A 26,249-nucleotide genomic window follows, 5' to 3' on the forward strand; every position below is an offset into this window, starting at 1 on the left:
CTACATATTACACCTTCAGCCCAGGGCACCAAAACCAAAAAAAAAAGACACATCCTCTCACTTCAGGGTACTGAGGTCGAGCAGCTGCTTTAGCTTGTAGCCAAAGACTTAGTGAGCCTTCCAGTGTAACAAGAGATTCAACAGATACTGGAAATCTAGAGCAACACACACAATGCTGAAGGAACTCAGAAGGTCAGGCAGAAACAATGGAAGGAAATGAACAACCAGTGTTTCAACCCTGCAACTGTGCAAAGTTCAATACCTGCCCTACACTTCCTGCCCCATCAGCATTCAGGGCCCTAAATAGTCCTTAAAGATGAGGCAGCAAAATACCTGTGAGCCTGACAAGTGTTATTTGTTGCATCTGGCACTCCCAGTGCATACTCCACTATATTAATGATACCCAAAGTTAAGCACCATCACTGTGTCTGCCACAACAGCCACAATCTCCCAATGGCCATCTATTTCAATTTCACTTCCCATTCTCACAGGGTCTAGCCACAGTCTCCTCTAATAACACAATGAGGCCAAATGCAGGCTGGAGAAAAACCTCTTATTCTATCTTGATAGCCCCCAACCTGACAGCATCAACATCAATTTCTCTAACCTCCAGTAATCACACCCCTCTGCTTTTCTCCCTCCCTTTTACTTTCTTCATTCTAAAGTCCCTCCCATCCCTCTCTTCCCCTATCCTGCTGTCAAGATCTGCCCATTATTTCTTTCTGAATTCCATGGTCTACAGTCATCTCCTGTCAGATTGTTCTTTCTCAGTCCTCTGTCTTTTCTACCTATCACCTCGTAGCTTCTCGTATAATTGTCTTTCTTTTCTCCCACCTATCTTGCTCCTCGCCTCTCACCTGTCAGTCTGTGCTCCTCCCTTTCCCCCTACCCCTTTAGTCTGCTTTCTGCCCACTTCTTTTCCAGTCCTGATGAAGTCCCGAAAAGTTGACTGTCCTTCTCCCTCCACAGATGCTGCCTGACCTGCTGAGTTCCTCCGGCATTTCGTGTGTCTTATCCCCCTCCCAGTGTACTCAAGTCCTGAGTCCAAGAGCATTCTTCTCAACCAACCCAGCTCAGACGACCTCCCGTGGCACGTCCTGTCCGCCCGCGGTTCTCTCCAGTTTACCTCCTCCTGATCACGCTCCATCTCGCCCGTCCCGTTGCTGCAGCACCCCAAACATCTAGGGTCAACGCCTGCCACACATCTACATCCGGGGTCACCTGAGCTCGCGTCAGTCTTCGGGAGAGGGCGGGCTCGGAACCGCTGATTGGTTTTCGTTGTCAGGATGGGCGGGGTCCTGACTGTGATTGATGGCCTTTGCCGGCGGCTCTCGCAAATGTTGACCGTGGGTTCTTCACCTGAAAACACTGCCGGGGTGAAGCTCCAGCGCAAGTTTTATGGCAAAAAGGAGCGATTTAATTTGTTGGAGTCATATTCCGTCCCAATTACAAATCACACACTCTAATTATGGACAGCCCTTGTGCAGAAGAAAATCGAGGATGACTTGTATCCACTCCAGTTCTGAGGTGGCAAGTGAGCCCAATGTGGGTCCTGCAGACTGTCACAGGTGGGGCAGATAGACTCGACTGGGTCATTTAAAGACAGTATAATCCTCCTGTTTAGATTTATCCTCCGTCTGCTCCTGCGGTATGAATTCGAGGTCCTAAATGTGTTTTTTTTTAATGAAGGGTTGAGATCTTTGAATCTTCCTCCAGCAATCTGGTAATCTCTTGCCATGACAGCTTGGAGTGTCTTTTTTGGGAATGTGAATTGTGCCATGCAAATGACACGGCCTTGGTCTCCAAATGTGCTCTGCAACACAGTGACTGAAGTTGGGGTGACCCTGGTTTTGGGCAGTGTAGTTTCTCATTTATCCCAGAGGTTAACTCCAGTCTAGTGGATGATCAATGTGAGGTCATCAATGGTGGTTTAACTTAATGTAATCATATTGAGATTAATGTTATAACTGAGCAATAAACTATTATTGGAAAATGCAAATGCACACATTGTATTTTCTATATGTTACAGTATTTACTCAAATGCACACATTGTATTTTCTATGTATTACAGTATTTACTCAAATGCACACATTGTATTCTCTTCAATATTCTCTATGTAACCACTGTTAGCTCATTAGAAGGTATTCACTATGTAGCCACGACTTTTGACCTGTTCACTATCAATTCATGAAGAAAACGAGAATGAAACCAAGTAGAAAGATAACGGTGGCAGGTAGGATGATAAAATATGTGGTAGTATGTCAATGCAAGACCAATTAAGAAATAACTGTGGTTAGGGATGAGAAGACATATGGTCTAAAATGTAAACTAGGACATAATTAAGTTGGGGAATAAAACAATAGTGGAAAGTTGAGAGTGGATATATTGATGATATGTAATCACAGGCCGATTGGATATGATAATGTAGCTAAGATAGGAAAATTGCTATAAAAAATGCTGTGTACAAGCCTCGACGGGCAGTCAGCTACTAGCTTTCTGATTGTCTCAACTTTGATTTGCAAATTAAAGTTTGAAACATCTTGACGGGTTTTCTGCGTCTCCTTGTCGTTTGTGAGAAACGAGAAACCACGACACTATCCTTGGGAAAAAGTACAGTCTACGTTTTGGTAGGTCTCCTTGCTGAAGGGTCTCAGCCCTAAATGTCAACTGTACTTTTCTCCATAGATGCTGCCTAGCCTGCTGAGTTCCTGCAGCATTTTGTGTGTGTGCTTGGATTTCCAGCATCTGCAGATTTTATCTTGTTTGTGATAAACTATTCTTAACCATTTAGGGAGTAAACATTCATATAATCATTGGAGAATTATTGTACAGTGGTCATAGGCCTCTGACTGTACTGTAATCATAGATCATTGGTGTTCTTTAATCATTGGAGATAAGTATACTGTAATCATAGAAGGAACTGTTCTCTTTATAGTTGGAATGATGTTCTGTAACTGGAAGATTAACTTATCAACCTATCATTTTGAAAACTCGCAACCACTGGAAGACTAATTGGCAAAAATGCTTTGTAATAGTAAAAATTATCATTGAGAAATAATCCAAACAAGTGAATAATTAACATATTGTAATAAATGGATTTAATATTGATAAATAGGATAATATTTAGTAATCATGTATCATAATATATTATGATCATGAAATAGTGAAATACTGCAAATCAGAGTAGACTCATGACATCAGAATGGAAGGTAACATTCTGCAATAAATGATTAATATATTAAAATTAGCTGATTATTTAATAATGAGTGGGAAATATAGTATAATAATTGTGATTAACAGCATTAGGATCTTTACTTACTGGAGGATAATGTAAATATTTTTAAGGATAATACAATTTTTAATAGAAAGAAACAAAGTACTGTAATAACTTGGGGCGGGGGGGGGGTTAGCATTGAATAAATTAAAACAGTGGTTTCCAACCTGGGGTTTATGGACTGCTTGCTTAATGGCATTGGTCAATTACAACCCTGAATTAAAAGTAATGTTCTGTATTTTGATATAATAATGATTAGGGGAACAAAATTCTGATAATTGGGTATTAACACAGGTTACCGTACTATAATCTTTCAGAATGATAAACTGCAAAAATTGGAAGCTACTATACTGTAACAATTGGGTTAACATAGTGTAATTATGGAGCACATTAACAATATAAAAATTATATAGAATATTAATCGGGTAAATAGTGCACCATACTACTTGGAATAGCACTAACAAATGGGGACTAGTACTGTAGTGCCTGGAATTAGTACATCATGTGAGAGCTGGCTGTTATAAAGTACTGTAATGATAGTAATGTCTGACTGGGAGTTATGTACTTCAGTCTATGTGGATTAAAGTTTGAGGATGAGTACCCTGAACTCAAGGATTTGTATTTGAGGTCATGCTCATTTATAACAGTAATAATTTAAGATGGAGTAAACCAAAGTGATAAGCAGGAGCACATCCACCCAATAATTACCCGAACCTGAAGTTTCATGTGTATTTGGTTTGCACATTCCCTTCAGTAGCATTCAATTTTAAATTGCACGTGCTGGCCTTGCAACTTACTATACAGCTGGAAGGAGAAATTGGGTCGACACAACACAAATATGAGTGTTGGTATAGACCCATCCTTGTGTAACTTCGACAGATTGAGACTGGGTTGTACTTGCCCATCATTGCAATTTTTCTTTCATGTAATATGAGGAATTCTGTGAATCATTTAGGACAATCACATTCCAGGACATGCCCTCCTCTCATTACTACCATCAGGGAGGAGATACAGGAGCCTGAAGACCCACACTCAGTGATTTAGAGACAGCTTCTTCCCCTCCACCATTGGATTTTCGAATGGTTCACGAACACCACCACATTATTCCTGTTTTTTGCACAATTTACTTTGTAATTTCTAGAAATGTTATGTCTTTGCACTTGTACTGCTGCCACTTAACAAAATATTTCATATCGCATAAGACAGTGATAATGAACCCAATTCTGATCCTGGTCTGTAGCCTTCTGTGCCTTGGCGATTCAAGTGTTTGTCTCGCTGCTTCTTAAATATTGTGAAAGTACCAGCCTCAGCCACTTCAACTGGGTTAATAATACCTGGCTGTTGTGTGAGTTAAGAGTAAGTGTGAAAAATTCTCTGCCAGACATATTTTGCATATTTTGGGAGTTGAACATCACCGTATAATTTTATGTTGAAAAGAAAATCTTATAGGACTCTTTACAACTCATATTCTCAGTATTATTTTTATTTGCACAGTTTCTCTTCTTTTGTACTTAATTTTTTGTCAGTATAAATTGTCTATGTGTAGTTTCTTTGTAAAATTCTATTTTAATTCTTTTTGCTATAAATGCATGGAAGAAATTAAATCTTAAGGTACAATATGTTACCAAATACATACTTTGATAATGAATTTACTTTGAACTACAGTATGCTGAATGAAAATCCAGTTTAAGTATGAGGAGACAAATTTCCTGAGGCAGCCAGAAGTATGGGATCACTTCCGCTCCACAGTAACCTGATTTTAAATGCACAACACTTCCCCCCCCCCACCCCAACCTCCCCAAGAAGCGCCAACTGATTGAATTCACCAATTGAATGCAATATTGGAGCCATGTATTCGGTGTTGCAAGTTTATTATGGTGACTAGTCACATGAGTAGGGGCATGGTGAAAGCAATGAAAATGTTTTCTTGCTTATTTCGTGGCAGATTGTGGCTCGGGACTGGCTGAGGTCATATCTTTGCTGGCCACTGAATAGTGCTTCAAGATTGTATGTTCACTAATTGCTAATAAGTGATTGGAATAAAGGATTTGACTCCTTGGAACAATCATTTCATTGGAGCCGAGGGTGCACTGTGCAAGAATAACAACCCTGCGGCCGCTGCAGGCTAGTAGCAATTGTTTTGTCTAGATTTTGGATTAGTTTTGCTGCTACATCCAATATCAGGAGCATTGCTGAAGCAATTATTTTGTTTAATGTCTTAACCTCGTTCCCATCTTTCCCATTTCATCAGTTCAGGCAAGAATTGGCAGCTTTAGAACAGGAGAGGAGGAAGCTGGAAAATAGATTGAACTTGAATTTGGAAAAATTAGAGCATGTATGAAGAACTAAATTCTATAGTTCATATCAAATGAAACAGACAACTAATAAAGTGAAACCCAACAATCGTTACTTTGATTGAAAAAGAATCTAGTGCTCTCTTAGTATATATGATGAATAAATTCTTCCCAGGCTTCCAGCCGTGTACAGGTATCGATTTTAATTGATGTTTCGATGACAAACTCTGCCATCTGCATCAGGGATGATGTCTGGACATGTCTCGTCCGGTGGTATTTATACCCCCTGTCATCTGTCTCTCCTGATTGGTTAGTCCTCATCCAATCTGGTTTCCGCTGTCCCACCTTGTTTACAAGCTCAAATCACAGCTTATGCAGGTCAAAGATGACCTGGGTCTCAGGACGGCTGGAGCTTATAGGATTCTCTGTGAATGCAGAGCAGCGTATATTGGCATGGTGGAAACCCACAATGAGCACAGGAAGTGTATCCATTTGGGTTACCCAGAGAGATCAGCGGTAGCAGAACATTGTATTCGCAAAGGCCACAGGATTGACTTTGATAGCACAAAACTACTGAGCTGTGCCAGTGGCTTTTGGGACCACCTGGTGAAGGAAGCCACTGAAATAAAACTAGAGAAAAAGGATTTTAATAAAAATGAAGGTCTCACTCTAAGTAAGAACTGGAATTTGATTGTAAGGAAGGTGCCACAGCAGAAACCTGATTGGATGAGGACTAACCAATCGAGGGATGGATGATGGGAGTACATATACCACTGGACTAGACATGCCCCAGGCATCGTCCCTGATGAAGATGGCAGAGCTTGTCATCAAAATGTCAGTTAAAATCGATACCAGTACCTGGCTGGAAGCTTCAGAAGAGCTTATTACCTTTATTATTCATCATGAAATATTGATGCATATCTACGTGCTACTCCTCACCCAGTATACATAGCTCACAGCATAAAAGAGTGCTATGCCTAGATTTTGTACATAACTTTTCTGAAGCAAATTTGCCACTCATTGGAACAAAATTGCCCAGCTCTGTAGGATTTCCATTTGACCTGCAGGTATCAATAACAACCAAGCTCAGAAAAGCACAAGTTAGATACAGAGAAAAACTTGTCTAGACTAGCCCACCAAATATTCCCAGCTAGGTCCAGCGTTAATTTCATGCAGGGTAAATATCAATCAAACAATCCTACAAAAGCATGGGTTAGATGCAGAGCAAATCTCATCCACACAGAGATATTATGTGGTTCCGGGTAAGGTACAGCTCAGGTTTACATGTAGTGCGCATATTACACTATCTCATCAAACAGCATATGTTGGATATCAAGACTAGGTCGCACTAAGCAAGTTACCCGTCTCTGACGCCCCATGATACAGGAATTAAGAGCCCGAGTCTGAGTTTAGCCAAGCTGCAGGCACCCAGTGTGAACCAGCCTGTGCCTCTTTGACAACAGAAAGTAGTTGCAAGCGAGTGTCCTCAAGCTCATCATTCACAATCACAGAGTCAAACAAATGCCCAAAGTAGTTCAGCATCTTCTCAGATACGTCCTGCATCTCCTGTAAATCTTCCTCCTGTTCACAAAAATAAAAATCAGCGAATGATGCACAGAAAGAGAGAGTGATTTTGGGGGAGACAGAAATGTCACAGAGAGACAGTGATGGGGAAAAGTGTGCTGAGATGGGAGCAGGACTGTAACATAAATAGGCAACCAAAGAGTGCGTAGAGTGGGGTTATAGATGATGGGAACTAATGTTTCATATTTGGGAAACCCAGAACTCTCTTCCATTGAGTGCTGTTGAATTTAGTAGTAAGCCCTACTTAATATTTTTGAGCAACACACACAAAATGCTGGAGGTACTCACCAGGCCAGGCAGCATCTATGGAAAAGAGTACAGTCAACATTTTGGGCCGAGACGTTGACTGTACTCTTTTCCATAGATGCTGCCTGGCCTGCTGAGTACCTCCAGCATTTTGTGTGTGTTGCTTGGATTTTCAGATTCTGCAGATTTTCTCTAGTTTGTGATTGGATTAATATTTTTGATTCCTTTTTTGTAACTTTGTTCAAAATTCCTGTAAATACATTGAAAACCCTGAACTTCCTTATCCTAGGTAATAATTCAGTGCCAATGAGCTGGAATTATGACACGGAAGAGGTTATTTATAGCATTGGTAAGTACTTAGGGCTAACTTACCTTGAAAGACCTGTTGACACAATACTCGGTGATAATACTGCTATGTGCACGAGTCTGCTGGAGACGCCTAACGCTTGGAGGTTTGATGAATATGATGAAGGGCTTTAGCTCCTTTGTTCGTGCCTCTGGAATTCTCTGTGCAAAAAAACATGAAGGCATTTGACAGGATACTGTAAATCTGCACTGGTGAATCTACACTGTACCAGTAACATTTAACACGCACACACAAAATGCTGAGAGGACTCAGCAAGTCAGGCAGCATGTATGGAACTGAATAATGACTCAATGTTCCTGGCTAAGACCCTTCATATCAGACTGGAACGGCAATTCTTTATTCCTTTCTATAGATGCTGCCTGACTCATTTTGTGTGCGTTACTCTGGATTTCCAGCATCTGCAGAATCTCTTGTGTTTACCAATAACACTTACCTGTCCTGTGATTTTGTACTCACTTCCTGTGCTGTTAGTGACTCCTAGTGCTATTCTTATTCTCCCCTCCGCCATTTGTCTATTACCTCCCCTCACTTGGATCCATCTATCACCAGCCAACTGTTGCTCTACCTCTTCCCTCCAGCTTTTTATACTGACTATCTCCCCTCTAACTTTTGGTCTAGCCAAAGAGTCTTGACCTGAAATGGCGAATGTCCATTTCCCTCCATAGATGCTACCTGACCTGCTGAGTTCCTCCAGTGTTTTATGTTCTGCTCCAGATTCTAGCATCTGTCTTTTGTGCCTGTTTCACTGTAGCATACCCAGTTCAACTTACATTGACACCCCTTTCACCAAGTATAGCTTCTGACTCGTCCAGTAGAGAATTTTACTCAACCAGCCTTCATGCACCCAAACAGTGAACTCAGCAAGACAATTCAGCAGCTGGTATCTCGGTGAATGTCCTTCTCCCCTAATGAGATGAACAATTCGAAGTACTCCAGAACTTCTCTACATATAAATAGTAGTTTACATTCTTTCATACAACAAATGGATTCATTTGAGGGAAGTTAATTCCAATAATGCAAATACATACAAAGTTGATGAGTTTGCATAGCTTTTGGTATACTTTTACTTATACTTTATACTTTATTGTCGCCAAACAATTGATACTAGAACATACAATCATCACAGCGATATTTGATTCTGCACTTCCCGCTCCCTGGATTACAAATATTAAATATTAAAAATAGTAAAAATTAGTAAATACAAAAATCTAAATTATAAATCATGAATAGAAAATAGAAAAATGGAAAGTAAGGTAGTGCAAAAAAACCGAGAGGCAGGTCCGCATATTTGGAGGGTACGGCCCAGATCCGAGTCAGGATCCGTTCAGCAGTCTTATCACAGTTGGAAAGAAGCTGTTCCCAAATCTGGCTGTATGAGTCTTCAAGCTCCTGAGCCTTCTCCCGGAGGGAAGAGGGACGAAAAGTGTGTTGGCTGGGTGTCAGTAGCTTATAATAATATGATTATTAGTTAAACAGAGTTAAGTCTTAGACTGAGATATACAAATTCAAGTACTTCAAAACTGCTATTCACATAAACAGAACTATTTTTTCATCCAGTCATACAATTATTTGGAATCAGGTTTAATATCATGGCATATGTTATGAAATTTATTGTTATGTGGCAGCAATATATTGCGAAACATAAAAACTGTAGATTATTACATATATACACATGTTAAATTAAATAATAGTGCAAAAAGAGAGAAAAAAGTACTAAGATAGTGTTTATGGGTTCAATGTCCATTCAGAAATCAGATGGCAGAGGGGACGAAGCTATTCCTGAATCGTTGAGTATGTGTATAGTTAGATCCCAACACTCACTTTCTTGGTAGAGTGGTGGAAGTCAAGTCAGTCAGGATCTTTGAAAAAGCATTTAAGATAAAATAATTTACATGACTATTAAGAAAGGAAGCAGGACTTTCCTGCAAGGATCTGAAGCTAATGGGTTGAGTAGCCCCCTCACATGCCAGAATGAATCCATCGTATCTCTGAGCTGATTGGTAAGTTGAAGAAGAGTTAGACGTGATGCAGAATAGTGAGAGGGGTCCAATTGAAGGAGCTAAATAAGCTTGAAGAAAAAGGATCTACAGCCCATCAAGTCCACATCAACTGTCTATTTACACTAATCCTACATTCTTACAAACTTCCCCCCAGGTCAACCGATCATCCACACACTAGAGATACTTCATCTAGCAACCTTCACATCTTCGCGGGAAACCGGAGCTCCCGGAGGAAACCCATCTGGTTACCGGGAGAATGTGCAAACTCAACACAGACAGCACCAGGGCTCAGGGTTGAACTCAGACTGCTGGATGTGAGGCTGTAGGTACATGAGCTGCACCACTCTACCGTCAATAGCATGGCCTGTTTGTGTGTTGATTGAGTCTTTACAAAGTAAAAGATTCTGATTTAAATGGTTACAGGAGAATAAATGAAAAGATTGAGATAGGACTTTGGTGACAAAAATGAGGCCACCTATCATAACCATTAAGATTGGGGGTTGTTGAATACGGTGTTGGCTAATATAGGGCATTTCATTGTCAAACTATTATTAAATGGACATGAGCTACCATGTAGCCTTTGAAACTGGAGGCATTTATGGCAAGATTTGACCATACTGTGAAGAGCAGACCAGGAAGAGCATTCTCTTCTTTTGGTAGGTAAACACTTACCTGTGGTTCGAGGTCTATTACGCAAATTAACCCTGAATCCAGAATCAAGCGTACAGCCTCCCTGCTGGTGCCATAAAGATGGCCCTTGTATTCTCCGTGCTCCAGAAACCTGTGGTCAGAAGGAGGTACTGTACTTCACAAACAGAATGACAGCGGCTCATGCTCTCTCACCACCAGCACAACCCCCCCACAGCACCCCCCCCCACCAGAACCCCCTCCCCCAGTCATTTGGAGCTCTGCTCTGAGTGTAGGAACAAAAGTGACAGGAAAAGCTGATCAAGCTTTGGTCAAAAGTGATTGCTTGTGCAAGAAATCAAGACACTGCAGCAATCACATCCAGTTGTTGGAAACAACTGGACTTTTTTTTCCCTTTTGTGTACCTTGCATTGGTTAATTAGCACAATGATTAAAAATTAAAAAAACAGAAATCTAAAATGAAAACAGAAAATCTGGAAAAATCTGGCCACACCCCTTGGAAGAGAAACAATATTAAATTTCAGATGGGTGACCCTTTGAGGCCCTCCTAGATTGTTATTAGTTTATTAAGTCCGTGGTAATATTGGCTGGTCTTGATTTGTATGAGAAATTAAGATTTTACACACTTTCAAGGAGTCCATTTATTCAGAGGATGCTTGCCCTCTCGTCTCCACTGGGAGATGAGGTTACTAATGTTGGGAAAAATGTCAGTCTGGTATCTTCGCTTGTCCTTTTACTTCTGTAGGTGTTCAGGGCCCACCTCTTGGTGGTCATGCTCCAGATCTGCTTGCTTCTCTTGGTCTGACACCTCTGCAGTTTGCAAGGCTGGGCAGCTACTGGATGTACTTATAAAGCATCACTTACGCAGGCCAATTGCATTTCTCATTGCTAACCTGATACTTAAGTGGTTCAGTATCTTTGCACATCTTCTATGGTTGGAGAGGCAGCTGATGTAAGAACCATGGAGAACAGAGAGTTTCTGTTTCTTGTTTCTGAGGACCATCTCTCAGGTCATTTCTGGCAATGCATATTTGCTCAGGATGAGGCAATCATGTTAGCTGTCAAGAAACATGGCTTTCACAATCAAAATTTTGGTATTAATAGCTCAGTCATCTATAATAACCTCTGTGGTTTGGCCATAATCCTCTCGACTTGAATTTACAAGTCAATGGAACCAAATTACTTCAAAATGAGACATTGAGGCAGATCATTTATGACAGATGAAGGAGCCATAGAAGCTTTATCTGAAGGAAGCAGAGGCAGAGGTAAAGAAAGCAACAGCCGTGGAGGAGTTGCCTACATTTCTACTTTGAAGCTAAGATCCGAGTTTTAAAAGACCTCACACAGTTATTGACTCAGTGGGTACTTCTGTTGACAATTTCAAAAACTATGAAATATGGTGTGGTTTTCCTTGGACTGCGGCTGACCAGACTTACAGATCATCTGTGTTCTTGTGCAGCATGGAAAGTGACAGGTGGATTCTTCATCTCTCTCTCGCTACTCCCTTAAAACATTTTCCCTGCTAGTTCTTCAGTCCATCACTCTGGTGTGACCTACAAGCCAACACACACTATAGGAAATGTCTCCATTCCTTCCCACTGCAACTGGTGACCTGAATTAGATATTGATTTACAGCCTGGTGCACATCAGCCTTCATTGGAGACCTGAAGGCAAACTTGACTGAGTCCTTAAATCTGGAAGCACCATTACAAAAGACAATTACTCTGCCATAAACCACACATCCCGCCTATCCACCTTTGCTGTGCTTTCAGTGTATCAAAGCTCCACCAAATCCCTCTCCTCTTGGTTTTACTGCTCCATGCTTCAAGCAAATTTTTTGACCGGAGACTGAGCTGAGGCGCTCACGTGTCAGTGACATTCTATTGCTTTTAGATGCAATGAATGAGCAGTCTAGCCAACGCCACTCCTCACAGTCAATGACTGATCATCTTGGGTAGTTCAGAAAGAGAACCACTTCCAGAGGCATTATTACCTCATGCAGACCAGATCTCGTCCTGCTGGCTCTTCATTACCCAATAGAACTGCTGAAGTATTGCTTAAATAAAGCTGTTGTATTTAACCCCTTCTGACTCAAACAGCTGATATATCTACCTACCTGTGACTCAGTGCCATGGCTTCGAACGTTTCCCTGGAAACAAAGTAATATTCCCGACCATCTTCCTCATAGCTGATTGGTGACCTGGTGGTATCTACCGGAACAGAGAGGGGAGAGTAATCGGGATGAATGGGACCCCCACAACAACATTCAAGAAACACAGGCTGGTATGGACTGGTTCTGGCTCCTTTCCCCTTCCTTTCCAGTCCTGATGAAGGGTCTCAGCCTGAAAAATTGTATGTTTATTCATTGCCATAGATGTTGCCTGACCTGCTGAGATCCTCCAGCATCTTGTGTGTGTTATTCAGGATTTGCAGAAACTCTTGTGTTTCCTCCAGAACTCAACAGGTTAACACCACATTCTACCTCTGCTCTCCCTTCTCCCCCTTTGCATTCTACTTCCCTGTAGGCACTCTTTCCTCTCTTACAGGACACTACCCTTCCACTGAGATCTCATTCCCTCTGGGAGTTTGTCCTTCAGGGAATATTGCTGGTGTTACTATTTGGCTACATATCGCCTTTTGAAATCTGAAATCTGTCTTAGAGAAAGGTGTCCATTAAATTTTGTAGTTGAAAATCAGGTGAAATTACTAGATTTGTGATCACTGTGTTATTTATAATGTTCACGCTTGGCCCCAACCCTTCATCAACATCAAGCTCCACTTGTAAACTGGATAAGTAACAGCAGGGATTTTCAGAGTGGAAGCAGATCTTATGCAGAGTGATGTACCTCAGCATCTGCTTACCCATAAAGTATCAAACTTACGTGGTACTGGACTCTGGAACAGATGTGGGTTGGTCTCAATCAGTGCTCTTCTGAGTTCATTCACTCCCACACCTGAGGGTCCTGGAGAGTTAAGAAACAAAGTTTCCCTCTGAATCTTACTTATCACAGGTTATTCTCACCAGCTGGCTAACACTTTTAGCTAGATTCTAAAACTTGGAACCAGGCTATGGGAGAACATTTGATATTTGTTTAGGCAGAAGAGTTGCAAAAACTGGCAAAACTCCTTCCTCCATGGTTAGCACAGAGAGTCTGCCTTCCCGTGGTTCAGCTTTCATTGATCCCATAGCGACAGCTTTGCTTGTCCAGGAGCAGGTTTCACAAGTGTAAACTTGGCAATACACAATTGTACCAGCATACCACCTTCCTCAATCCCTCCATTACCTTCATGTTTCAATACATTCTCATTCTAGCTAGCCAGGAGTGGAACTAGTTTGAGATGTAAACCACAGGAAGAGTGAGACAATGTTCTTTGGCAACTGGCCCGCCTGTTCCAACATCCCCTTCACAGATGGTGCCGGGGATTTGGTTTGAAGAATTGGCAGGAGCTGATTGGAAAGGTCAAGTAAGACCTGCATCTGTGGAAATGACACTGTCTGACAATAACTTGGCAGAATTTGGTCATCAGGTGCGATATGCTCAAGACTGCTGTACATGGCCTGCCCCCACTTCTCTGTCTTGGTAATCTACTGGGATGTCTTCCAGTTTATCTTGAGGTCGAAGGTGAAACAAGTCTAATAGGTCATGATGCACAAATCTCCTGAGAATGAGGGCAAAAGTGTACCAAAGGTTGCCCTCTTCCTGTTCATCACCCTTGTGTGTGGCTGCATCAGGCATATATGGATCTAAAGTAGGTTGGTACGAACTGTCACTACACACTGAGGTTCTACCTATCCCTGGTCTGTTCCCGTTACCATGAAACATTCCAGTCAGCTGGGTTTTGCTGCACTATCTGTCCATTCTAGAAGAGTTCTTCCAATGAAACACCTTTCATCACAAGTCGATCAGGCAGTGGTCAGTATGGAATGTAACACAGACACTGTGGGACAGGTACACTATCAATTCTATTAGTTCTTTCCCCTGAGCAAATGGACCAAACCATATGGCAGAATATCTTATTTACCAGATCTGACCAGCAAACACCAAGATCTCACTTTGTTGGCAGTGAGAAGGGCCCTCCCAGTCTCAACCTTCCTCTATACACGACGTATCATCACCAATGCATGCTGTCCTTGGGACAGCTGTAGTAGGGAAGTGACTGGTGCCCACTTCTTTGCAAACTCTGGATTTGCTAAGAAGGTTTGCAGACGGATGCAAAGGTTTGTGTCCCAGTCCATCTCCAGCAGTTGCATAAAAGGGGACTCTGATTTCAGGCTGTCCCAAGGACACACACGTCAAGACAGATATCAAGCGCTCTGTGAAGGATCTTCTAGCGCATCAAGATGTCTGTAAAGGAATACTGCAGACTGGTACAGTCCAGGCTGTTGGGAGTACATGCTGAAGCCAGTGCTAAAGCTCTGTGGGGAAGGACTACTGTATAGATTTCTTCCATCACCCTATATAGAAGGGCAGAGTTGGGTGGGGAAACTCCTTGAGCAATGAAAGGGCATCACATCAGTGAGCCACATGAGAAGCAACAGCACTCTGTTTATTTGTATTTTTCCTTAAAGTTTACACCAGTGATTGTTAACAACCACAAATGTAAAAGCATTTTGCACTGTTTCTTCCTTTTTATGTATCTTTAAATCAAGAATAAAGTCTATTTTTGAAGGGAAAAACCGTGTAGTTGAACTTTGCAATACTGACGGCACAGACATTGTGGGCCGAAAGGCCTGTACCTGTGCTGTACAGTTCTGTGGTTACAGGACTTTCATGGGGAGAAGATTCCCCTTACAAAGTGAGTTCACAAAGGGATTCACTGGGAAGATCCTAATCTAAGTTGTTTGTGTAATGCCCTGGTTCAGATTTTTACTGCTATGCTGTGTGTATTTCATTTTGGCAGTTCTGTAATTAGCAGTCTGTTCTGTTTTCAGCTTGTTTGGGTTATTGCTAAAGGTAAGAGATGAGAAGAGATGTGTACCATCCAATTAGGATGGTCGATTTAAGGGGAGGTTTCTCTGGTGAGGGACACTAAGGTTGGGCTTGGAGCTGTTGTTCGAGAGGAGATGAAGAGGGAAGACACAGGAGAGAAGAGGTCGTAGGATTTGACCTGGAGCGGGACTGTGATTCAATGAAGCCAGGGGTGAGATTGATTGAGGATCAGTGACTATGGAGAAACTGTGAGCTCCAACTTGTGCATGTTAGACTGTTAAATTAAAATGGACCCTTTGTTTTGTTCTTTTCTTTACTAACCCTTTCGTCAAATTAAGAACTATAAAGATAATCTTTTAATCGTATGCAGTGTACTGTCTGTCATTTCATGGCACTAATTTGTAACAGGGTAGCAAATGACACAGCATCCACACAAACTGGGGTTTGGAGTGTGAGAGCACCTCACTCGCAGGAGTTTGGTGGGGCCGGAGGTTGTCTTCCCTAGACTTACGCAGCCAAGGAAACCAGGGGGTTTCATTTGTTACTCACCCACAAGGACAATCAACCTGTGCTTGTCGGTGGGGCCTCGCTGGTATCTCACCACCTCCTCATAGGGTGACACCGTGCTAATATAGCTGTTGCTTGGGGAACACGCAGAGCATTGTAGTTGGCTGCTCTTCGATTTCCTGCGGCAGAGTCGCATGCTCTTCCTGAATCCTGCTGGAGAGAGGTTGAGAGGACAACTGGTAAATATGCAGGAGGGGCAAGAAACTTCAGAAAAACACTAAGATTTGAAATGCAAATCCATTCTCTTTGTGCCACAAATCTCCATCCTGGGCAAGACAAGGCAACTGGTTCTTCAGTGCCTGAAACTTTGTTTTTAAATGGAAATTGAGTGAGATAGAGGGAACAGGTCCTTTGTCTTGGTATAGATAGGGGATTTTGGTGGAAGAACCCACATTTATTTCCTGTTTTTCATGATGTACCAAAGTGCTTTACATTCAATGAAGTACAGTTTAAACATATTTATGTATAGCAAGCCTTCATAGTCAGCAGTGCAATCACATCCAAGTGGTCTGTTTGAGGGATAAATGCTGGCAAGCACACCAGGATCAATTTAGCTTCTTCAACGTATGAGACCTGAGGAGGTCTACATGGTTTAACATGTCATCCAAGAAAAGGGATCTTTGACATTGCAATGCTTCTTCAGTACTGCATTATAGTATAGATATTGAGGTCAAGTCCGGAGTGGTTTTTAAATCTTTTGACTTTCAATTTGGAATTAAGATGCTACTGACTGAGCCATATCTCGTACACTTTTGATCTCTGTTCCTGGCAGTATTTTGGATTGTTTGTGTTGGAAATGGTAGGAAGAGACCTTGAGGTGAACCTCTTGATTGCTGAAGACAGTTCTGGAGTGAAACGATAATGGTTGGGCATAAGCCTAGTTCCCCTGCCAAGGAGGGAGTTTTACAGCAGCAAATGAAGGGAACTAGGGGTTGGGATGCACAATGAAAAATATATTCGAAACTGCAAGCAGCAGAGATGTGTCATACCAATGTACAATCCTTGTTTATATCCATTGAACTCAGCATCCTCTGTGCATCAGGTGATAACACCAGGAAACAAAACAGAACACTTGTTAACTCAGTTTGTAAATCTTTTGTATTAGATTTTGAATCACGTAAACCATAACAGCTCAGCAGCTAGTAAGATTTGGCAAGGATGGGTGGGTCGCTGAACATAGAACAGCACAGTGCAGACCGCTCAGCCCATGATGTTGTCCTATGTTAATCTACACCACAATTTAACCCTTCCCTTCTACACACCCTATAACCCTCCATGTTTCTTACATCTGTGTGCCTATCTAAGAGTCTTTTAGATGTCCCTACTTTATCAGCTTCTACCACCATCCCTGGCAGTGCATTGACCCAACACTGTGTGTAAAAAACCTACTTTGACATCTCCCCTAAACTTTCCTCCACTCACCTTAAACACATGTTCCCTGGCATTGGCCACTGCAAACCTGGGAAAATATACCTGCTGTCCACTCCATCGGTGCATCTCGTAACCTTATACACCTCTATCAAGTTGCCTCTCATCCTCCATCACTCCAAAAAGAAAAACCATAGCTTGCACAACCTTTCCTCGTAAGACATGCTCTCTGATCAAGGCAGCATCCTGGAAAATCTACTCCGTACTCTCTCTAAAGCTTCCACATCCTTCCTATAATGAGATGACTAGAAATGAACGCAATACTCCAAGTATGGCCTAACCAGGGTTTTACAGAGTTGCAACATTACCTTGTGGCTCCTGAACTCAATCTTCTGATTAGTGAAGGCCATCACATCATATGTCTTCTTAACCACTCTATCAACTTGCACAGAAACTTTGAGAGATCTATGGATCTGGACCCCAAGAAATGTCTGTTCTGCCATTCTGCTATTAACCTTGTACTCTGCCTTCAAGTTCAATCTTCCAAAGCCTACCGCTTCACACTTCTCTGGACTGAACTCCCTCTGTCACCTCATCACCCAACTCTGCATCCTGTCTTTATCACACTGCGACAACCTTCTACACTACCACAATCTCTTCAGCCTTCATACCATTTGCAAGCTTACTAACCCACTCTTCCACTTCCTCATCTGACATTTATAAAAATCACAAAGAGCAGGAGTCCTTGAACAGATCCCTGTAGAACACTACAGGTCACTGACCTCCAGACAGAGTATTCTCTATCTACAATAACCCTCTGCATTTTGTGGGCAAGTCAATTCCAAATCCACACAGCCAGGTTTCCATCGATCCCATCCTCATGACTTTCTCGATGAGCTTACCGTAGGGAACTTTGTCAAACACCTTACTAAAATCCATATACACCACATCCACCGCCTTCCTTCATCAACTTGTTTTGTTACCTCCTTGAAAAACTTAATTAAGCTTGTGAGGAACGACTTGCCCCTCACATCACCATGCTGACTAACCCTAATAAAGTTCAAAGTAAATTTAATATCAAGGTACACATATGTTACCATATACTACCTTGAGATTCATTTTCTTGCAGGAATTCACAGGACAAGAACAGAAATACTATAGAATTTATGAAATACTATACATAAACGGACCAAGACTGACAGACAGCCAATGTGCAAAAGACAAACTGTGCAAATCAAAAAAAAAACGCTGAGAACATAAGTTGTAAAGATTCCTTGAAGTGGGTCTGTAGGTTGTTGAATCAGTGCAGAGTAGTTGTAATTGAAGTTAACCACGCCAGTTCAGGAGCCTGATGATTGTAAGATAACTGTTCCTGAACCTGGTGGTGTGGAACCTAAGGCTTCTGTACCTCCTGTGTAATAGTGGGAAGCGACCTTTATGTAGGTAAAGGGTTTCTTCTTTTATATCACTGCGTAGGCTAATCAAAATGGCTTCTTTGTTATGTTATAATTAAAATGGCTTTTCTGTAATAGTGACTGCGATAGAAAGAGTTTTCTCTCTCTCTGTGCTTGTTTGGGTTATATTATTGATAAGAGAGAGAACAAACCAATTGGGATAGATGTTATTCTTTCTTGCGTATCTGTAAGCTATTGTTTCGCAGGGTTTTGGGGGAGAAGATGAAGGGGGACAGAGAGAGGAGACGCAATGCTGTAAGCCAGCCAACGGGACGGACCCCGAGCGGGAGTCCGAGGCCCAGGGTCTTCGGCGAGGAGAGGTGACGAAGACAGACTCGTATGGAGCGTCTGGTCGACCACCGTGGTTGGTCCCAGGCGGTGGGTCGAGGAGGTCGGAGGGGATCGAATGGTGGAAAGAGGACCCCGTTACTAGAGCTCCAACTGTGCACGAAGAGGTTGAACTTTGATAAGTTTGGTGCCTTTTACTTTCCTTTTATATTTTATCTCTATTAATTACATAGTTCCAGTAATATCTATAAAGTGTAATCATTTAATCATTTAATGGTGTATTGTCTGTTATTTGGCGAGGTGGGGTACATCACACAGCATCCACACAAACTTGATTACCCAGTTTGGTGGGGCTGAAGGCTGCTCCCCCTAAACGAAAGCAAGTTGAGCGAGCCTGAGACTACCAGGGAGCTACATGTAGATAATGGTGGCCTTTGATGATGGATGCCCTTTTCTTGTGATAGTGTTCCATGTAAATGTGCTCAATGGTGGAGATGGTTTTGCTTGTGATGGAGTGGGATGTATCCACCAATTTCTGTAGGCTTTTCTATTCCTGAGCATGGGTACTTTCATACCAGGCCAGTTATGATACCCTCCACTGTGTCTGTCGAAGTTCTGTCAAAGTTTTTGGTGACATGCCAAATCTATGCAAACTTCAAAGAAAGCAGAGGCACGCCATGCCTTCTTTACAATTGCATTTACATGCTAGCCCTAGGGCAGGTCCTATGATATGTTAATATTAAAGAATTTAAATCTATTGACCCTTTCCACTTCTGTTCCCTAAAGGAGTTCTGGCTCATGGATCTCTGACTTCTTCCTCTTGTATCTGATAATCAGCTTCTGGTTTTGCCCACTTTGACTGAGTGGTTGTTGTGGCACCACTCAAACATATTTTCAATCTCCCTCCTATATACCGATTTGTCATCACCTTTAATTCGGCCAACAACAGTGGTGTCATCAGCAAACTTAAATATACGTAGCATTGAAGCTGTACTTAGCCACACAATTATAGATATGAAGTGAGTAGTGCAGGGGCTAAGCACACGAAGCCCTGTGGTACATCTGTGTTGATAGTTAGTGTGGAAAGAGATGTTGCTGCCAATCCATACCAACTGCCGGTGAGCAAATCGAGGATCCATTTGCACAAGGAGGTACCGGGGCCCAGTATTGGAGTTTAGTGATGGGTTTTGAGGGGGATAATAGTGTTGGGTGCTGAGCTGTAGCCAATGAAGAGCATCCTGACATATACATCTTCACTGAACGGGTGTTCCAGAGCTGAGGGAAGAGGCAATGAACTGGCATCTGCTGTTGAACTGTTGTGACGGTAGGCAAATTGGAGCAGATCATTATAAGACAATGATTCTCCAAAAGCTCACAAATCTTGTCCTTATGAATCCTCTCTAATAGTTTGCCTCTCGTTAAAATAAGACTTACTGGCCCATAATTCCCAGGATTATCCCTATTATCTTTCTTAAATAACAGAACAACATTTGCCATTCTGCAGTTCTCCAATACCACCCTTGTGGCCAGGGAGGACGCAAAGGTCAGTGTCAATGCCCTAGCAATTACTCTGCTTGCTTCCTGTAGTGGCCTGTGATATATCCCATCCAGCCTCTGGACTTATCTATGTTCTTCAAAAGCTGTAACACTCCCTATTTCCTAACTTCAACATGCTCCAACACATTTACCTCTTCTGTACTAAGTCACATTCAATAAAATCTCTCTCCTTGGTGAATACTGAACCAAAGTATTTATTAAGCACCTCCCAGGCCTTCTCTGCCTCCACATTTCTCACTATCTCTGAGTGGTCCTACCCTCGCTCCAGTCATCCTTTTCTTCACATGTGTGCAGAATGCCTTGGGGTTTTTGTTAATTCTACCTACCAAGGCCTTCTCATGCCCCCTTCTAGCTCTCCTAAGTTCCTTCTTAAGCTTCTTCCTGGCTACCTTATAATTCTTAAGAACCCTGTCTGATTTTTGTTTCCTTCTTCCACTTGACTAAATGTCAAGTGTAATCTCTATTGCTACACTTCTGGAATTCAACTCTTTGGTCTATGTTTGGACCAAGGCTGTAATGATCCAAAATGCTTCTTGCAAAACCCAGTTGGTTATTAGTAGCAAGTGCAACTAGGGAGCATTGTCAGAGGCAGTTTCTGTCACTTTTTTCATGATTGGAAGTAGGCTTATTGTGTTTGTCCTGCTGTTTGATAACAGAACATACTTGGAGAAAGTTCCACATTGTTGAGTAGATGATGCTGATGTTGTAACTGTACTGGGACAACTTAGCTCGAGGCACCTCTAGTTCAGAAGTGCAGTGAAATAACAACTGGAGGTGGATGTTAAAAAAACACAATGAAACATTACTTTGCCCAAAGTCCTCAGGATTCTGTTCTGACAAAAAAAAACACATTGACCCAATTTATAATTTAAAATTCACCCAAGCTTTACACAAGACATAGGAAAGCAAATACTAAGCTAAAAAGGAGGCATTATCAAAGTGATGAGTGAAGCCTTTCAGAGGATGGCATTCCAGAAAGTGGGACTCAGATGGCTAAAGGCTTGCTGCCAGTGCTGGAGTGAAGGCAAGTTCAGAAGGGAGGAACAAGTTGAAATGGAGAGGAGAAGATTAGGGTGGTACAGCTATGGGACAATTGGAAAGTAAGGATGAAGACTTTAAATGAAAAGTGCTAACACAGATCATTGAGGGTAGAAAGATGGACAAGATTAAAGCCATAGAGTTTTGAAGATTTACCTTCTCTGAGTTCCTCTTCAGAAAGCAAACAAGAGGAGGGAATTAGGAAAAAGAATAAATTTCTTAAATATATTTTTCATCTATCATTTGCCCATTAGGTAATTGTACGGAAAGTTCTCAGCATTAATCATGGCCTCATGATTTAAATAATGCACATTAAATATTGTTCAACATATAACGTGTGCAACAGATTCTAATTTCATTTGAGTTTGATTAAAGCAGATGAGACTGCTTTCGACTATACAGTATTTTGCTTCTTTCCGATTTTCGTTCACATTCTAGTTTCTAGTACTTTTATATATGAACAATTTATAGTACAGTTTTCTTTTCACAAGTATTTATATATACTTCTCAAGATACAAACATTTCACTGTCAGTTTTATTCTTTGATGAATTAATCAAATCACATTGAATAATAAAGAAGGCAATGGAAATAAGCTGTCAGTTTCGAGCTGACAGTCTGATGTGGTTGACTGAAACAGTCATGATTCTTGTATCTTTGAATTAAGGTTTCAGATTGAAAGCATTTATTTTAGAAATACGAACATGAATTCCCAACTTCCTAACGTTAAGCAGTTTGCCTGGTCAAGGTAAGAGAACTGCTATCCTCCCTTGATAGTCAAGCCCTCTGAAATTACCATTCAGCTCAAGGAAGTAATACAGCAATATCTCAATCACGTGCAGAGTTAAAATATAGTTGTTAACTAACCATAGTCAATCATAATCAATTAGTGTAAAATACATCTAATCAGTGGTAGAGAGCTTTGAGATCTTAGTCTAAACCTACCTCCTTTTCAAGTTAGATCTTATTGAATTGTTTATCCACAGTTGCCTGAGGCTTTCATTAGAATTGGACAATATTCAACAGTATAAGCAGAGCAGCATTTTTGAAATTTGAAGTTAGCCGTGTAGCTCTCACTTCTATAATTAACTGCATCAGGTTTAATTTTGACAACACAGAAGAAACCAAAAGGAATCAAGCAAAGTCTGCAGACACCCACGGGTGCTGTCAAAGAATCACAGAATGGTTACAGTCAAAAAGAGGCCATTCAACCCATCAAGTCTATACCTACTCTATGTAAAAACAATCTGGCTAATCTCATTCCCTTGCCCTTTACCATAGCCCTAAAATTTCTTTCCAATCAGTTGTACTTGCCAGCTCCCTTTTAATCACTACAATGGATTCTGTCTCCACTACTACGCCAGAAATGAATTCTAAACCCTAATCATTCCCTGTGTAAAACATTTTTCTATTTTAGTTACTTTGGCACTCCTATTGTGTTTTCCCTACCTGACAACTCTTCCTCAACTAAAGCATTCTGCTTTATCTATTCTACACCATTCATGATTTTAAATAGAGACCCAATTTCAGCCTCCTCAGTTTCAAAGAGAAAAAGAACATATGTGGAAAAATTAGAGAAGTGCTTTTCTCCTTGGAAAAGAGGAATGAAATGCTATGGAAGTAATAATTTGTGAATGGTTCTACTTGAAATGCAAGCCACTCTTTACATCTTACTTTTCATTTTACTTACTCCCGTTTCCTGGGAGAGGCTGGTCAGCATTCACCCGCTTCCAAAATGCCTCATTATTGGCAGGAATCTCTGCATGGCAGCATTTCTACTTCTTGCTAATTAGGGCACACTCAGAAAGGTCTTGGCATGTTCTGAGAGTATGGGGAAGGCTGCAGGGGATGTCACTTTTCTATATTCAAGAACGGACAACAGTCTCTTATTCCAGAAAAGTTTTAAGTTCCTACATCTTGTGATGCAGAGGATTGAAATCTCAGCCAGTAAAACTGGAGGAGGGTGGACGCAGTGAAGTGGGGTGATTGTGCAGAGGGGAAGGGAAGCTCGATATTGTTTTTGAACTGAAAATGTCGCATCTCAAGCATTCTGAATCAAGAAAAATTTTAGGCATTCAAGTTGCAGGATACAGGAACATTAACATTGCAATTAAACACATAGGAATTGCCTACCTGATTCAAAGGTTTCTTCATCTATGAAGTAAGGAAGAGAATATTAGCATATCTTCATGGAGGCATTATGGAAATCAATCTCCTAGCAGCAGATATTTTGCTACTGGTAGGCTGAAAATCCGTGTCAATATTTCTAATAGAATTGCGGGTCACCCACAAACATTACAAATCTACCAACCCTCAGCCTTAATCATTGATTCTTCAATAAAAGTGGGTCCACAAAAGACCCATTTGTCTTTCCACATTTTACCATCAAGCTCCTGAGTAGCACTTGGAGCTGGAATTTTCATTTTGGATCGGTTGTGTGATGTTGCGTGATATTTGTGGCATTATTTCTAAAATACAGAACTGCCACCATCTCACATTCTCAAAATATATCTGTGAGCAGTGGATCCCTCATCGACCAGGCTCACCACATCTTGTCCTATTCCACAGAATTTAAAAGATTGGTAAAGATGAAACAAAAACAGAAATACTGGAAGAACTCAGCCAGTCAAACAGCATCTGTGGAAAGAGAAACCAGTCAAATATGGGTGAGTGACCTTTCCTTGGAACAGGGGGAAGAGTGCAGAGTTTTCAATTTTTAAAGCAAGGTGAAGAGAAGGGGTGAGGTGTCAGACAAATGACTATACAGAGAGAGGTTAAGAAAGATCAGATGATAATGAGTATCTGATGATTAATAAGACATTTAAAAGAAATGGGGATGAGAACATGATCATGAGAAGAGTTAAGAGAACAGTTTATCTTAATTTGGAAAGGTCAAGGTTCATTTCAGGTAAAACTGAGTAGTGTTAAACAAGAGTTTAAACTAAATCTAGAAGAATGGAGTCCAAACCACTGCTCTTATTCACTCAGTACTCAGAAAAGGAAAATGGGGTGTCTTCTTTTTCACAGCTGACTATCGCTCCACACCTTCTCACTTTGTCACTCAGTCCCACTTATTCAGCTGTCACCATGCCCTTTAACTCACCCTATCCATCTTCACAGACTGACTCACCCAGTTTTGTATTACACTGGCTCAGGCTCTGTAAAAGAACCATCCTCCCCGAGACTAGTGCCTATCAATCTGAACCCTGCCCTCCAGTGCCCAAGAGCATAATTGGAACATGGGTGGCAAATACTGCTCTTCAGCTGCGGAATTGGCTAGACTCCAAACACTTTGAAGGGAGCATGGAAAAATTCAACTGAAAGGAATACGAAAGAAGCATTGTAAAATTACCTGTTTCAACAAATTTCTCATCAATTGCTATGTCATCTTCTAAAAGACACAAAAAGGACACACCAGTGAGTTGTGGCTTTAAGGTTAAAAACTGCAAATGAAACTTAACAGCTAAGCATGCCGTTGGATGTACTCACCCTCTTCCACTGTGCTCACTGCAAGAAGCCCGTCAGCAGAAGAAAGATAATCAGGTTAAATTCAGTTCAGCAGCTTTTACCGACAGTAAGAGTAATAAGACAAAGCTAATTGCTGTGTTGGGCTTCTTTAACGTGAAGGAGTTACTAAATTTATGTCATACTCTTCAACATTAGTGTAAGGTTTCTGTAGAAATGTTAACTTACAAATACAGCAAAGTCTGGGACTTGTAAGGCAACAGAAGATAAATAAACACAAGGATAATCCCTTACACAGTTTCCAGAACAACAAACTGTGCCCATGAAGTCAACAACATCATGGCTTAAAGGTGTAATACCTGGACATTAATAGTAATATCACTACATCCAGATAGTAATATCCCACTGACTGACAGAAATGATCTCCATACCCCAATTCGGACAGTAAAATCCCAACACACTGACAGTAAATTATCTTCACTCTGACACTAACCACCCCTCACACCTTGACAGTATCACCCTCAAATCCTGACAGTATCTATCTCTTTCTCCCTGACAGTATCCATTTCTTACTCCCTGAAAGTAACCACCTCTCATACCCTGACAGTATACTGACCCTATCAGTAACCAGCCCTCACACCCCGACAGTAACTATTTCTCAGTGCCTGACAGTTACATCGTCACACACTGCCAGTTACCACCTTTACATCTTACACCCTGACAGTAACCACTCTGAACACAGTCAATGACAACCTTCACAGCCTAACAGTAAAAGCTTCACACCTTAATTGTAGTAGCCATGCTAACAGTAATTAGTAGCCATCTCTACACCCTAATACTTTATACTTTATCGTCGCCAGGTCATTTGTGATATTGACCCCGAGGAACTTAAAGCTTTTGACCTGTTCCACTTGGCACCACCGATGTAAATTGGGTCGTGCAGTCCACTACTCCTTCTGAAGTCAACAACCAATTCCTTCGTCTTGCTGACGTTGACGGATAGGTTATTGTCTTCGCACCATGTCACCAGGTTCTTAATTTCCTCTCTGTACTCAAACTCACCATTCCTATTAACATCTCCCCATTCTAACAGTATTACAGTTATACCATGATAACATGTGTTTCTGCATGCTGACGGTAACAACCTCATGTAATGCACAGTGCTGGTAC

The 26,249-nt window shown here is 41.4% G+C and overlaps 2 protein-coding genes across 2 annotated transcripts in view; both read right to left on the bottom strand.

Annotated features, from left to right (window-relative positions):
* The window catches only part of tmem237b (transmembrane protein 237b), a 48,980-nt gene extending 42,493 nt beyond the window's left edge, over nucleotides 1–6,487 (bottom strand). The window contains exons 1-2 of the mRNA XM_063052556.1: nucleotides 6,457–6,487; nucleotides 1,127–1,368 (exon numbers count right to left, since the gene is read on the bottom strand). Coding sequence (XP_062908626.1) covers nucleotides 1,127–1,368; nucleotides 6,457–6,487 — 273 coding nt within the window. The remainder of the gene's footprint in view (nucleotides 1–1,126; nucleotides 1,369–6,456) is intronic.
* Nucleotides 6,488–6,714: 227 nt separating this feature from the next.
* mpp4b (MAGUK p55 scaffold protein 4b) overlaps nucleotides 6,715–26,249 on the bottom strand; it is a 71,387-nt gene continuing 51,852 nt past the window's right edge. Inside the window, exons 10-20 of the mRNA XM_063052557.1 lie at nucleotides 25,104–25,121; nucleotides 24,967–25,005; nucleotides 23,748–23,768; nucleotides 21,773–21,787; nucleotides 16,901–16,942; nucleotides 15,894–16,064; nucleotides 13,296–13,376; nucleotides 12,530–12,623; nucleotides 10,438–10,546; nucleotides 7,771–7,905; nucleotides 6,715–7,149 (exon numbers count right to left, since the gene is read on the bottom strand). Of these exons, the coding sequence (XP_062908627.1) occupies nucleotides 6,958–7,149; nucleotides 7,771–7,905; nucleotides 10,438–10,546; nucleotides 12,530–12,623; nucleotides 13,296–13,376; nucleotides 15,894–16,064; nucleotides 16,901–16,942; nucleotides 21,773–21,787; nucleotides 23,748–23,768; nucleotides 24,967–25,005; nucleotides 25,104–25,121 (917 nt within the window). The 3' untranslated portion in view covers nucleotides 6,715–6,957. The remainder of the gene's footprint in view (nucleotides 7,150–7,770; nucleotides 7,906–10,437; nucleotides 10,547–12,529; nucleotides 12,624–13,295; nucleotides 13,377–15,893; nucleotides 16,065–16,900; nucleotides 16,943–21,772; nucleotides 21,788–23,747; nucleotides 23,769–24,966; nucleotides 25,006–25,103; nucleotides 25,122–26,249) is intronic.

This window comes from Mobula hypostoma, chromosome 6 (assembly GCF_963921235.1).
Source record: "Mobula hypostoma chromosome 6, sMobHyp1.1, whole genome shotgun sequence".
NCBI lineage: Eukaryota > Metazoa > Chordata > Chondrichthyes > Myliobatiformes > Myliobatidae > Mobula > Mobula hypostoma.